Source organism: Centruroides vittatus, unplaced genomic scaffold (genome assembly GCF_030686945.1).
Source record: "Centruroides vittatus isolate TY-2023 unplaced genomic scaffold, ASM3068694v2 contig_439, whole genome shotgun sequence".
NCBI lineage: Eukaryota > Metazoa > Arthropoda > Arachnida > Scorpiones > Buthidae > Centruroides > Centruroides vittatus.
This window is the reverse complement of record NW_027122239.1, coordinates 2,425,610-2,441,353: the sequence shown is the minus strand read 5'-3', so window position 1 is coordinate 2,441,353 and position 15,744 is coordinate 2,425,610. Positions and strand designations below refer to the sequence as shown.

At 33.5% G+C, this 15,744-nt stretch overlaps 2 protein-coding genes across 2 annotated transcripts in view; one reads left to right on the top strand and one right to left on the bottom strand.

Moving 5' to 3' along the window:
* LOC136977038 (meckelin) overlaps nt 1-4,021 on the top strand; it is a 43,525-nt gene extending 39,504 nt beyond the window's left edge. Inside the window, exons 24-29 of the mRNA XM_067272470.1 lie at nt 2,343-2,459; nt 2,533-2,563; nt 2,633-2,721; nt 2,804-2,906; nt 3,311-3,453; nt 3,519-4,021. Coding sequence (XP_067128571.1) covers nt 2,343-2,459; nt 2,533-2,563; nt 2,633-2,721; nt 2,804-2,906; nt 3,311-3,453; nt 3,519-3,599 — 564 coding nt within the window. The 3' untranslated portion in view covers nt 3,600-4,021. The remainder of the gene's footprint in view (nt 1-2,342; nt 2,460-2,532; nt 2,564-2,632; nt 2,722-2,803; nt 2,907-3,310; nt 3,454-3,518) is intronic.
* LOC136977048 (pyrimidodiazepine synthase-like) lies at nt 3,807-15,160 on the bottom strand. The gene is made up of 5 exons (XM_067272484.1): nt 15,002-15,160; nt 4,948-5,050; nt 4,661-4,880; nt 4,455-4,587; nt 3,807-4,386 (listed from the first exon to the last, which is right to left on the bottom strand). Exons 1-5 carry the CDS (start codon nt 15,024-15,026, stop codon nt 4,145-4,147), a joined length of 723 nt encoding a protein of 240 aa, XP_067128585.1. The 5' UTR covers nt 15,027-15,160; the 3' UTR covers nt 3,807-4,144.
* Between the last annotated feature and the right edge of the window lie 584 nt (nt 15,161-15,744).

The following is a 15,744-nucleotide window of genomic DNA, read 5'->3' as shown; positions in this document are numbered from 1 at the left end:
AAATTTTAAGACATTATCCATTATATAACACAGTTTATATCTCTTAGTGGCTAGACTTTTCTTAAAATGTATAAATTCATTTGAAAAAAATAAAAATCCACAGAATCAACTTTATTCAAAAGGACTGCTGAATCCTATTTATATATTAGATACAACTGTATATTCTAAAATAAAATTATAGTACCTTTCATGTATCCAGAAATTGTCAAATACTATATTTTTGAAAGTTGGAAGAACAAAAAATAAAAACACTATTTGAAAAAATACTTATTATTATTCCAATTTTTGTTTTCTTAATTAATGATGATAGAATTTTAATTTTTTAATTACTTCTTAGAAAATCATAGTATTTAGAATTATATTGAAAATTTGACATATTTACAAAGAGATTCATTCAAAAAAAAAAAACAAAAAATAATACTAATAATTCTTTATTTATAATCTGAATACATTTTTCTATTAGTTATGAAAATTGCTAGCATCACAGAAAATCTTTATATAAGTTCAGAATTTTTACCAGAAATCACATAATGTACTGTACAGTACAGATATAAAGGATTGGTTTCAATGTAATGAACTAAACGAACAAAATCAAACAATGATACTGTTGTATTGATAATCAATAGGTCATTCTTTATTTGTCAAATTTTAGAATAATATCAATGAACTAATTTAATATATAGGAATGGGGATGGCTTTCCAGGCTTGAGCCCCGTAGAAAAGAAAGCACAGCTTAGAAAATTTTCTCACAATGTTTATACGAAAAAATCTAGTTATCAGATTACACTCCCTTTCCAACCAAGTTAAGCAGAAAGAATAATACTAATTCCTTAAAGTTTGGGGAAAAGTATAAAAAATTTTTTCTGTAGAATAATGTAGAGCGATGGCACTCTCAACCAGGAGTGTATGCAGCAGCAGCCTTGATAGTGTGCGACACTTTTTACAGTGTGTGAGAGTTTGTATTAGAGATGTTCAAAAGTGTAAATTTAATTAGTAACAGAAATACCAAAAACATATATTCTTCATTGTCTAACAAATAATACTTTTGAGCATCTCCTTAAAATGTGAATTGCTACATTACTGAATCAATTAAAGGTTTGAAAGTTAAAATGGAGTTGTGACATGGTTTTGTAATTGCATATGGCATTTGTAAAATTATCATTAAACTTATCATAATAACATGATACTTTATTTTAAAATCTGTTCACAGAGTTGCAGTTGCTATAAAGAATTCATTAATCAATTTGCTGAAAAGTTTACATCATTACGCGTAAACGTGTACGTCGGACATTCAGCACTGCTTTCCTCTAAGCCTAGAAGTTTGACAATGGTGTTTGGAATGTCGAGCATGATTCCACTGACATTCCAAACACCACTTGTCAAACTTTTAGGCTTACAGGAAAGTGGCACTGGACGTCTGACATACACGTTTACGTGTTTAAAACTTCTGCCTCTACCTCGCTAATATAAAGTAGCTTAATCTAAAAATATAAGATAATAATTTTTCAATATATCAGACATATTTGAAAAGTAGCTAAGTATTTAATGCATCAGTTAAGAGATGGATTCAGAAAGCAGTTTGTTCAGATCTTTGGCTATTGAGTGAATGTTATTTATTTCAGGTCAATACTGTAAATAAATGTTTTTATACAAATTAATGCATAAATTCAAGAAAATCTGGGATGTCCTTCCAAATCAAAAAACACAGGGTTAATTTTAAAGGCTGTTAAATTTAACTAATGTTGAAAAATAATTAATATTTTAAATTACATTACATTTTGATACTTCTAGTCTATAAAATATAAAGAAAAAGTCATTCTTTTAATTTCAGACCTATCACATATTTTTAAATTTTCATTTTTACTGCTACTTTGAGCAATATTTGGTTTTTATATTATAAACCTATATAAATAAAAATTTAAGTGTTTGTTTGTTCCTAATAGCTAATCTCCGAAAGTTCTTCACCAATTGCTTTGAAATTTTGACACAATGTTGCATAGGAATACATGCGTGTTTTTATATAATATAGATGTCGAAATTCCCCCCCGCAGGGGAGAGGGACAAAATTAAGGCTTACCGTGAAGAACTGGGCTTCTATTATACTATTTTAGATGTGGTTTGTTGTGTTTTGATTGCATTTTAATAGGGTACGTCAAGAGAATGTACACTAAGAAGGGATTTTTTGAAATTCCTCTACGGGGGAAGTGTTATACATTTATAATAGATACATTTTGAGCCACAGCAACGTGATGCTAGTATTTAAATATAAATAATTATTATATGTATATATGCATAAAGAAGATACTTAATTTTTAATGAAATTTTCATTGACACAATTGCAGGAAGATCTATGTGGACATCGTGGATTATTACCAAATACAGAACAACAAACATTTCAGATGTTTTTGCCTGCTCTTGTTAGAGAACAATACGAACATTTGCTTCTTCCATTAAATTCGGTCTGTCATGTATAACATTAACACTTAAAAATGATAATAATTAAATATTAATATATTTTTATCTTAATTTCAGTATAGTCAAGCAGCTGATAGGATGCAAGGAGGCAAGTACAATTTATCAAAATTATATTAATTATTACAAAAGATATTTTAACATTCTTTGTCATTTATAGCTGGCGGTCGACTTTCCAGGGCCGATATCGATAAAGTCGCTAATATTTATCATATGGTGAAGAAGTTCCTCTCTGGATTCATAGAACATGTAAAATTATTTGAAATTTTTTTCATTTCAAAAATAACAGTACAAGTTTGCTATTTAAAATGTTTAAAATTTCTTAATATAGGCATTTAAAGACTTGGATTACGTCATCAAGGACAAATTATTTCTGGAAAGTCTCTTAGATGTAGAATTCATTGAAAATACAGACAGGGGATGTTTTTACAATGGTAAATATGAATTCTGAGTTATAACATATCAATTTAATTGCATTATTTATTTATTTAAGATAAATTTATTCTATAAGAAATAAATTAATATAATAATGAATTTCACTGTTGCTCTTATAAATTGAATATTTTAAAAATAGATCCAATATTTAAATATGTGATGCAATATGAATGCTTAGCATAACTTGGACTTTATTAAAGTTATTAGGATATTTATATTTTAGTACATTTGTTATTTATCATTCTTTGATTTTGTTGGAAAAATTCTGAAAAAAATTTATAGATCATGTTTGATTTTAATGATTTAAATGAATAATAGTATCAAGAAATCATTATTTAGGATATGCAAAATGTACATTGTGATAAACTATACGCAACTAATTTAAAAAGTCATTCTTTTGTAGATAATGGTTACTCATTTGATAATATTTTATTTCGTGGCCAAGAAGTTACTATAGTTATTTTTGAAGTCATGCTCTTTACAATTGTCGACATGGTGGCCGAAGATTACATATATTCTGCAATCGTAACATTTATTATAGCAAAGGTACGTTTTTCAGTTTTTTATTACGATATTAAATTTATTTCTCTTAATAAACTTTTTCATTCCAGATAATTAAATCTATAAGAAAAAGTATTGGAAAAAGAAATTTAGTAAAAAAAGCACTAATAGATGAGCGTTTCTTAGGCTAAAAATCATTTGAAAATCACTATTGGCCTTTATTATATGTACATATATTTTTTTATCATTATCATCACATATGTATATAAGTTCAGTTGCTGCATTTATCATTATCGAATGTATCTCTTTTGTAGCAGCAAATTTTGTAATATTTAATTATTTATGTATTCACACTGTACAATCTCATTTGATAAATTAGTAATTGTTTGACACACAAGTTGCTCAAAAACATGAATATTTATTGTATATAATGTAAACATAATTTCAATCAAAAATTAGAATATTGACAACAAATCCTTACAAATAAGTTTTGTACCACTGCTAAGTAAAATATTTGAATGATTATCGGATACTTAAACATAAAAAAAAAAAAAAAAAATGATTTTCTCATTCCATCCATTGAAGTACAATGAATTTTCTATTCAAATTTAATGGTTACAGTAAGAATTTATTGTCTTGTTCCATTCCAGAAATTCTATAAATATTTTATTTTATATAAATAAAATAACTGCCCCTTGTTTAAAATATGCCTCTTTCTTCGTATCAATATTTGGTATCACAGTCCATAATCAAAGTTGGGACGACCTTTCAACAATGTTTCCACGAATCCTGCATAAGTCTGCGGATCCACAGCCACGCTTTTCACAGACTTATTCAAAGTCATGTCTTCTATCCATTTTGAAAGAAGAGGATAACTCTCACTAGGAAATTTTGATAATTGAGGATGAATTAAATAGAGTGCAGGAATGATCTCAAACCAGGGCCAAACTAAATAATCCAACATTCCCGGTGTCTTTCCTAAAAATAAAAATATGAACATGAATATGTTATACGTTACAGTAGAAACATCTTTAAATTATTTTTACCTCCGAAATATGAACCTCTAGATGATAATTCACTTTCATATTGTGTCAATGGTTCCTTTATATCTGACCAGAACTGTGGAAATTCCTCTTCCTTTAGCTCATTATGAAGAACATTGGATATTTTGCCTAATATCTGAAACAGATTTGTTTTTAAAGTGCAGATTTTCCTATTAATAAGCATTCATGTTATAATGTTAAGTTTTTACCTTCCCAAATACTTCTAGCATCAATTTATCTTTTGCTTTTAGATATGGATCACTGGGATAAAGTTTTTTATCTGGAAATGCATCATCGAGATAGTCGCATATTATAACGGAATCGGTTAGCAATTTCCCTCCTTCGTCATACAAAGGAACTTTACCGGAAAGATTTTTTTCTAAAAACCATTCAGGTTTGCTTCTTAAGTTAATGCTAATCATGTCGTATCTATTAAAAGAAATTGATTTCATTTTTGATATTAAAAACATCTTAATTGTTTCTTTACACAACTTACGGAATGTCTTTGGCTGTTAGGACTAGACGGACTCTCTTAGTAAATGGGCAAAACCGCATTCCGTATAATCTTATTTCTTTATTTGATGGAGGCGGTGAGCTTCCTTTTAAAGAAAATTTTATGATGGAATTTTTATAATAATTGCTTTATATTTGATTTGATTAATAAAATAAAACAAATTTAGTATTAACGTAAAATACAATAGTTAAGGAATTTATGGTTGTAGTGTATGAGTAAGTATTGGGCTCCCGTATTAAAAACAGACACTTTTATGTCTAGCAAACCACTTTTACTAAATACTGATATTTGCAGCCATTTTTAAAGACCTTTTATAGATGCAGATCCTAGGGAACAACAGGGGCTTAAGCCCTCCCCACTGATACAAAAATTAAAATTTGTTTGAATTTACATACAAGGTTTTGAAAAACATTTATGATGGCAACTATGGTGTCTGACTATTCATAATACAGTCATTGTGCACGTTAATAAAAAGTATTTAAAAATTTGAATAATTAATGAGTTAGTTCCTTTGATTCTTCTGGATCTGTTACTTTTCCTTCAGACAATACAGAATCAAATCATCAGAATCGGAATAAAATCATTAACTACTTATAACAAAAAATAAATATACATATAAATAGTATCGGTATTCAACCATTGGTTCCATTTTTTAAATAAATGACACAGTGCAAACGGAATGTAAAGTAAACAACAACAAAATCTACTCCATTCAGCAGTGATATTTTGAGTGAACCGGTGTTTTTGAATCACTTAACGCCCGCCTTTGGGTTCAAACATACATAGCAGACTTCACATGTGGACATTTCATCCGATTCAAAAAAATAAGCATTATACTTGGCAATTCAACCAAAAATTCCTAAAAATATAAATGTAACTCCTAGTAAAATCAAAAAATATGTCTAGTATTTGTATTTATTTTAAGAACATAAAATAACAATAATGCAGTTCATATAGGGATTTCCCCACAGCCAAAACTCTGTTGGCATGGTAGAAATTAATGCCACTACACCATACATCCAGAACATTCACAAATGCAGATGGTGTATTATTGGATAATTCTTGAATAAAATATTGTAATTTTTTAATATAAGTATCTAGTTTGTAGCATATTGTTGAGATATTCTTTAATTGGACAATCCAGAACAGACTGCCAGATATTTATTGTTAACTGTGGACTTTGAAAGAGAGGATTTCTTGTTTCTGCCTTACATCAGTTGAGTAGTTATCAGAGACTGCTTTAGCAGCTTCCAATTACAAACATAGAGGAATATATACAGAAGACATGAAAAATTAGAATTTGTATAGAGAATGAAAGAGAGCATCAGATAACATTAACAAGCATGAAGATGCTTTCATTATTGTTTCTATTTTATTAATAATTTTTAATTACAAAAAATTTGGATAATTATATATGCACAATAGAGGTTATCCAAATGTAAAACATTGCAATCGACGACAACTAAATCTCACCCTCTTATGAACAACACACACACAAAACCAATTAATACTTGTGAAAGGATTTTTCTATTAATATTAGAGAACCTCTTGGATCCATGAATTATTAGATTTACACTTTTCATTGTAAAAAATTATCAAATCACGACTATCAAATTCTCAACCTCAACTTGTACATAGATCTAATCTCTATATGTAATTCTTATTGTTTGATGGTTGGTTGGTTGGTTATGGTTTTTTGGCACAAGGGCCACATAGGCCAAGCTGCGCCACATCTTATGGTATATGTAAGTACATAAATAACAATAAAAATGAACAAAACAAAGAACCAATAACAAAAATATACAACAGTTAAACTGTGTATAACAACAAGATGTATATAGATATAAATAAATAAATAATTAAATCTCTTTATAAATATTTGTAACTTTTAGAAAGTTCAATAATTTATCAACATTTGGCCTCTGGCCCAAAATCTCTTTAAAACTTGCATTTCCAAAATGCTGCCTACGAATCCGTTCAAAGGCAGTGCAATTGCTCAGTATGTGCTTAACACTTACATTACAGTTGCAATACTGACATACAGGCTGGTCATCACCTTTCAAAAGGTATTGATGAGTCAGTCGAGTATGTCCAATTCTCAAACGAGTAAGAATGACCTCAGATCTCCTGTCATAGGGTTTCTTCTGTGTCCAATTTTCTATCATAGGTTTGATCTCGTGTAGTTTATTGTGGACTTGTGCGTTCCACACATTTTGCCATCTCTCCTCTAGTCGTTTTTTAACAACTAGCTTCAAGTCACCTCCTTCAATAAACATTGTATGCTGAGAAGGGCTTGCTGACTTTGCAGCTGCGTCAGCTTCTTCATTTCCTCTTATACCTACATGGCCTGGGACCCAACAAAATTTTATAGAGAAATTCCTCGCAAAAAGATGGCAAATCAGCTTACGAATTTTAATCACTATGGAGTGAGAACTAGGTTCATACGAGATCAAAGCCTGGAGTGCACTAACTGAGTCAGTGTAAATCACGCAGCAACGATGACCTTTCCTATTTATATACTTTAGGGCAAAATAAATAGCCTGCAACTCCGCAGTAAAAATGGAAGAATTCGGCGCTATTTGTTCTGCCACGATTTCATCCTGGCAAACAAAGGCTAAGCCAACATAGTCATCCGATTTAGATCCATTGGTGTATATAGGAATTAAATTCCTGTCACAATGTTGAATTTCTGCGAAGTGCTGTCTATAGACATAGTCTGGGGTGGTTTCTTTTGGAAACTGCTTTAAGCTTAAATCAACATTTATCACTGGGATTAACCAAGGTGGAATACTATTAACCTCAACCTGTGAAATGTTGCTTGTGTCCAGGTCAATCGTGCTGCTTAGATTTTCCATTCTTATGTCGAATGTAGGGACACTACTTGAACGAACTGCAAATAGTCTTTTCAGCTGAGTATCTGAACAATCAGCTAACAGTTTATTCTGAGATCTCTGTTTAATATAATAAAAAAGAGACAACTGTTCTCTCCTAAGAGATAGTGGAGGCTCGTGAGCATCCACATACAAACTTTGAACAGGAGAAGTTCGAAATGCACCAGTACACAAACGCAATGCTTGATGGTGGATTGGATCCAGCATCCGAAGAGTAGATTCTCATGCAGAGCCATACACAACGCATCCATAATCCAGCTTAGAGCGGACAAGGGCCCTATAAATCCTGAGCATCGAACATTTGTCTGCTCCCCAGGATGAACAGCATAATACCTTTAAAAGGTTCAGAGCTTTTAAACATCTAGTCTTCAAATTACGCAAGTGTGGCAAGAACGTCAATTTATAGTCGAACACAACACCAAGAAACTTAGCCTCGTTCATCATTGGGATTTTGACCCCATTTAGGTGAATTTCAGGATCCAGGTGCAAACCACGCTTTCGGCAAAAACGGATGCACGAGGTCTTCTCTACATTAAAACTGAAACCATTGGTCTTGGACCAACTGGCAGGAGATCTGAAAATCATCCACATACAGGGAGTGTTTCACACTGGGAGGAAGACACTTAGCTATGCTGTTAATTTTGATTAGGAACAGAGTCACACTCAAAATAGAACCCTGAGGGACACCCTCTTCTTGTGTGAAAGGCCTAGACAAAGTGTTGCCCATCCTGACTTGGAATCTTCGATTCTGTAGGAAGTTTTTTATAAAAATTGGCAAATTACCCCGCAATCCGAATTGGTGCAGATCACGGAGTATTCCATATCGCCAGCAGCGATCATAGGCCTTCTCTATATCGAAAAACACAGACACTAAGTGCTGTCGTCTAACAAATGCTTCGCGAATGGATGTTTCAAGGTTTAGTAAATTGTCTGTGGTACTTCTGTTCCTGCGAAATCCACTCTGATGTGGTGAAAAGTAGTTCTTTTCCTCTAGGAGGAACATCAGGCATCTGTTTACCATTCTCTCAAAAAGTTTGCAGAGACAACTAGTCAGAGAAATTGGTCTATAATTAGAGGGATTCTTGCGGTCTTTACCTGGCTTGGGAATGGGAATAATAATTGATAGCCTCCAAGAGTCAGGAAAAATACGTTCTGTCCATATTCTGTTAAACAGATTCAGAAAGTTACTAAGGGAATTGTCCGACAGATTTTTAATCATGCTGTAATGGATTTTATCCGGGCCTACAGCAGTATTCCCCGAGAGAGAAATTGCTGTACATAGTTCTATTCTGCTGAATGGCACATTATATTCCTCATTAGATGGAGAGTGGAAGTTTAGATATTGTTTTTCAGTTTGGACTTTATAAGCCTGAAAATTTGTTGTATACATAATATTGCTGGATGAAGACGAAAATGTCTCACCCAACAAATCAACAATACCTTTTATGTCGCTGATTATTGTGCCATTATTTTCCAGCATGGACAGAGAGTGAGAAGCATATTTCCCATTAATTTTATGGATTTTATCCCAGACTGCTTTTGAGCTAGTGGAAGATGTTATGCTAGATACATACTTCCTCCAAGAATCCCTTTGGCTTTGCCTTCTTATTTTTTTGGCATTTGCCTTTGCTTTTTTAAAAGCAATCAAATTCTCAGCAGTGGGGTATCTTCTGAAAATCCCCAATGCTTTCTTTTGCTTTTTGAATGCTGCCTCGCAATTCTGATCCCACCATGGTTTTGGACGTTTTGGATATCTGGTTGACGTTTTCCCCATTGTTTTTTCGGCTGCCTGAATAATACTGGAAGTGACAACTTCGACTGCATCATTGATATCAGCAGTATTGACCATTTCCTCAGTGATGTTAGCCAAAGAGGAAAATGCAGGCCAATCTGCCGTTTCAAATTTCCAGCGTGGTGGACGGGCTGTTTCACAGCTTTCTCTGCCTCGATATTTTAAAAATATTGGGAAGTGGTCACTGGAAAGTGGATTAGATCCAACCTCCCATGTAAACGCTGAAAACAGATTTGGGGTTGCTAATGATAGATCAATGGCAGTGAATGTTCTTGTTGGGGCGTGGAAGTATGTCACTTCTCCAGTATTAAATAAATATAATTGGTGATTACCTATGAATCTTTCAATGGCTCTGCCTCGACGATTGATATCATGACTGCCCCACATTGGATTGTGGCCATTGAAATCACCGAGTAGAAGGAATGGAGTCGGCAGTTGTTCAACCAATTCATCCAATTCGTCCTCATTGACTGTGACATCTGGTGGCAAGTATATGGAACAAACTGTGACAGAAACGCCAATTGAAATTCTGACTGCCACAGCTTGTAGCTCTGTTGTTATTTGTACTGGTAAGGACGGGATGCAGTTTGAAACCAGTATAGCCACACGTCCACTGGCGCAGGTGTGACTGTCATCATCTTTACGGTAAAGATCGAATCCTTTTAAAGAAATTCTTTCTCCGGGTGTTAGATGTGTTTCCTGGAGTGCCACGCAGAGAGATGAGGTAGATGATGTCAAGTGTTTAACGTCAGAGAAGTTGTTGCGGAAACCACGACAGTTCCATTGGGTTATTTTATAATCCATTATGTGTTTAAGGTAGCATTCTTTGCGAGGGTATCCCTCTTTAATTTAACAGGGGGTCTCTCTTTTGGAGGTGACATTGGTTTTGTAACCTCCACATTATTCTCTTCATCAGAGATATCAGAGAACTTGCTCACAGACTGAGTCTCTGATTTTTTAGATTTAGAGAGAGCTGCTTTCACTCTCTGTTTGTTTAATGGGTTCTTACTAGCCTTTTTAGAACCCAGGTTTCTCGTTATTACCCCTGTTTTAGGTAGGGGTGTTTTTGGTTTTACATTCTCTTTTTCTGGGGTTTCTTTTGATGGGATCAGTAGACATTTCGCATGGCGAGTGAGAGATTCTTTTGGAGAAACTGAAATATCCATTTGAACTCCACATGTCTTTGTGGATTTCAAAACAGCTGCAAATGTCTTCTGTTTCAATGGTGCACTCGAAGTGAGCATGCGCCTAGCCTCTGGGTAAGGTATGTTGCTAACTGTTTTTACTCGTTGGATTTCTTTTTCTCTCTGCCATGCAGGGCATTTCCGGGAGTAGGCAGGATGGGAATCTTTGCAATTCACACAGCATGGAGTATTGGTACACTCAGTGCTCTGGTGACCTTCAGTTCCACACTGTGCACATACGCTCTTTCCTCGGCAGGATGTTTGAGAATGTCCAAACCGCTGGCATTTGAAGCAGCGCAGTGGGTTTGGTACATATGGTCGAACTGGGCATCGAAGATATCCCGCAGAAACGAATGATGGCAATGTCGGTTTTCCGAAAGTGAAAATGAGATGTTTGGTCGGTATCAACTTGCCATCACAACGGATGGAGATGCGTCAGACAGCAGTGACACCTTGATCTGAATATCTGATTCTTCTTCAGACATCAGATCGATCTCGGATATCACACCACGTGATGAGTTCAAATTTGCGTGCGATGGTGACTGTTATGTCTCCTAGAGATGTCATTTTCAAAAGCTTTGCTGACTGTTGAGAGGAGGCTGCTTCTATCAGTAGGTCCCCTGACCTCAAGTTTTGTATTTTCTTTAAATTTCCGATAGTTGATTCAAACAACTTTTGAATTAGGAAAGGGGAACACTTAGACATAGGTTTTTCAGTAGTACTATGAACTATGAGATAGGTTGGTTGGTTGGACGAACTGACCTCCTTTGGTGGTAATGCATCAGTCCTTGTAATTTTTGATTTTGATGAATCCATGTTTAGAAATAACTATTCAGCTCCTAGTGACCCCACCCACCATGGGGCCCAACAAGGGGATGCCATCACATGGGAGACGCCCATAGACCGTCAGGCAAGATGTGCCCGCCCGATCTGCATCGATCGGTTGACTCCAAGCCGAGGTCAACAATGACTCAACGACCAGCCGATTGACTCAAACGGAGCCTGATTTGAGCCTCCCATTTATCCGAAGCAGGGGCCAAAGCAGTGTGTTGGGGACGTTATGTTGCCCCTCAACTACCAGGATCCCCCTTTCCGGCATACGGGACACCACGCACGGCAAACACGTGGGTGGGCGTTCAGATCCCAGGGATGGTAAAGAAGAATTACTAAACCATCTCTGGGAGGTCCCCTCACCACGGACAGGAACCCACATCGAGAGGCTTATTGTTTGAAGTCCTTCAGCTTAGCCCTATACTTGATTTAGTGTCAGCTTTAAATCTGAATATATTCAGGTTTGTATAAATATTAAATTTCCTGAAATATACTGGAAAGAGTGCTAAATAATTCATAGGTCCTTAACTAATGCATTTCACCAACAGCTAGGTTTGGTATCCTGCCACTTTCCATTAGTCATAGTGCCGTGCAATAGCTTCAAAGCTATCAACAGGTTGACAGTTACATCTGGCTGCGATCTAACTAATTTACTTCAGTAATTACTGTTATATTGTTTCTACTTTTCCTACTTCAGTAATTACTGTTATATTGTTTCTACTTTTCCTACATCAGAAACCTATAATTAAAATAGTCTCAACTAACCAAGATGTCTACTGAAAGTATTTTTTTGTAGTTGAGAGCACATTATGGTACAGTTTGTTTCATAAATCTTGGTTGGGATATGTAAAATAATCAATAGCAAGGTTTAAACAATTTACTCTGGTAAATTCTTGTGGCAATATGAATTTTTAAAAAATTAAAAGTAGCAAGTAGCATACATAGATTTTTACGATTTGGCTTGATTAAAAAATCTAAATGTATTTATGTTTTTTAAAACTGCAATTGTGGATATTCGTACACTCATGAAGCAACAAAAAACAATTTAATTATGAATGTTTTCAGTTATTTTTAAAGACTATCTTCAGGTAAAACAACAGGATCAACATCCCCCATCTTTGGGATACTCATCTTTATTTGTTTTGTTTATATACCATATTGCCATTATAAACATTCATTATGTATTTATTTATTTATTTGCTTAGTATGGGATTTTCCCCCATATTTGTGCGTTACAATGCCTCACGGAAACATTACAACCAATCTATGACAGTCCTTTCCGTGTCCTACAATGCTCAAACAAACACTTTGATTTAGATACACCTCGAGAGGAGCAAACCGTTTTGATCAACTGTTTCAAATTATCTTTTTTTTCTGACCACCTCTCTGTCATTCCCCAAGAATGACAATGGACTCATGGACAGAAACGACCACCCACCGGATGAGACCACACAAAACTGGGCACCTTGCCCACCGACAAATCATTCTGGACGAACTGTATGTTTCTCTCCTAAGTTCCCAAGCATTGTCACTGGGGAAGGAATATGTGCTGCCTTAGTCTTTGTCTCACTCTAGAGTTCATTCTTACCACGTGCATTATACTGGTGCCAGTCCTCGTACCCAAGTTCCAAATAAAATTTTTTTTTTTAAATTATTAATATAGAAACAGCGAATATCATCATTTGAGAGAAGAACATGGTTCAACATCAAGATAACGGATACCAAGAAAAGATAAAAGATTCATGCTGTTGGACTACTTGTACTCTGTCTATGCTTTCGAATGAGGTGCGGTCCAGTCTTTAATGATATACAAGCTCTTAACACCAACATTTAGGAGGTAACAACCCCCAATAACTGCTGTGCTGTTTGTACACATGTATTTGTAACATGTACAGACAATTATAAGTTGGCTGAAGAGGGGCATCGGCCCGAAACGCGCGATGTAAAAAGCGTTCCAACCGAATAAAGGATGAAATTTGCCCAGTGTTTTAAATCTACTGTCACTGCATTGTCTTCGCAAAAAAGAAAAATTATTTTATTTTTTAAGATCTGTGATTATTTGGTCTAAAACTCAAAGAATCAACTCCCACTTTTTCTCATGAGAAATTTATATTATTTCTGGATTGAAGTTAGCAAAATTCTAGATTATAGTTAAAATTTCTGTAAAAAATTACTTGTATTTTTATTCAGAATGTTATGTGATTTTAAGAGAATAAATAAACTTTCTCATTTGAAAACACTAAAGTAAATAAAATAAAATTTTCTATATATTTTAAGAAAATATATTAAAATGTTATCTGTCTAATGTTCTCTTTTTACTCTAAAAATAAATTTTATATACAATAAATTATTTGCTAGACAAATAAAATTGTATTAAAATGTGTTAAATTATCATTTAGCACTAAAATTTTTAATCATTTAAATTTTAAATAATTAAATTATGAAGTGATTATAACTGGAATCATTTTATATTCACATAAGTTATATTCTCAACATACTATTTTGTATTATATTATATACATACAGTACGTACTAAAATATATGCTTTGACATAATAGTTAAACATACAATCAAAACAATTTCCGATTAAAACATTTTTCCTAAATTTATACATGTTATTTAGCAAAAGTTTGATTAGTTTGTCGTAATTTTTTGCAGGCAAAGAAAACTGTAAATTTGTAAACTCACTATTTGTTTATTAATCACTATAAATATAAGCAGTGCCAACACCTAGAATTTACAGAAGTGCATATTATTCTATGCATCATTACGAGTATTTAACCGAAAATGTTTATTTTGACGTCGAAAACTGTGCACGATTAGCAAATTGCAAGTCCGGTGTTCTACCAACAGACGCTTACAGCTAAAGATATTCATTTGTACATTATAATCAGACTGCACTTTTTTACATCAAAACAAATAAAAGCAAGAGGAAGATATCCCACTGCAATATTCATTTGTTTTAATATAGTAGCACTGTTTTTGTTGTTACAAGTAACCTCACTGCTATCAGAATCTGTTGCTACAATAAATTATTTATTTCTAGAATAATTATGTATATATATGTATGTATACTGTATACAGATTACTCAATGTAGTGTATATTGTTCATAGCTAATTTTTCTTGCGTAATTCTTGGAGAAGTCAGTTAAGAACCGTTAATGTACTTGAAAAGATATTTTAAAAACAATTTATTTAAGTGTTTATATATTAAAGCCATTATGTAGCAGAAAAGCGATCTCAGCGCCATCGTCGGGAGCAAGAGGAGTTAGTAAAATTTTTAACTAATGCCGAACAAAATTAACATAAATAATTCTTAATTTCATCGTCATTCATACCTTTTTCGTAACATTTACCGGACATTTTTACGGAAACAAGAAATAAGCTTGCTTTAATCGATACGAACAAGTTGCTATAAAAACAAACAGAGCAGAGAAAAGATTCTCTGATGTCAACTCCAAAATTCCCTTTCAAAGAAGAAAATTCCCTAGACCGAAGCCAAGCACTGACGTCACGTTGACGTGTCTCCCTGCAATATGCACAGTGTTGCCACGTAAAACTAGAAAATTAATTCCAAAACTGAAAATTTTTTTTTCTGTAAAGACTCATGAACTGTAATAAACGAGATTTGAGAATAAAAATGCTATTCTTCAGTTTTGTATTGTATATAAAAATGTCGCATTAAACATCGTTTTATAATTAATGATTTCACGCACTCGAAACATAAAATCTCTAAAAAAGTTGTAAGTTGTAGAAGATTTGGGTGTTTTAAATTAAACTATTTCTTCCCTTTTATTCTTTAAAATTTCCTAGTTTTTGAATTTTCCCTGTATCCTCCACGTTTGCAAAGGTATTTGCATTAACGTGAAAATCCTTATGGTAGACGATCGGGGAAAGAAAATGCCCTCGAGTTATCTCGGTTCGAGTTAACCAGGTTTCGCTGTCTTTCCGTCTTCGCTTCTCGATTGTTGGGATATTGTACACTTTTACGTCATTTCTGTGGCAATAACCAAATTTACGTAGAAATGTGCACTATCCATAACAATGGAACAGATCTTTAGCTCAAGCCTTTAGCCTACGA

Bases quoted from the DNA above. Each gene is read 5' to 3' on its own strand.
- LOC136977048 (XM_067272484.1), bottom strand. From the start codon at position 15,026: ATGTCCGGTAAATGTTACGAAAAAG. The intron at 5,051-15,001 runs GTATGAATGACG...TTTCTTTAAAAG, and splicing joins CGGTAAATGTTACGAAAAAG to GAAGCTCACCGCCTCCATCA. The intron at 4,588-4,660 runs GTAAAAACTTAA...AATCTGTTTCAG, and splicing joins TGCTAGAAGTATTTGGGAAG to ATATTAGGCAAAATATCCAA.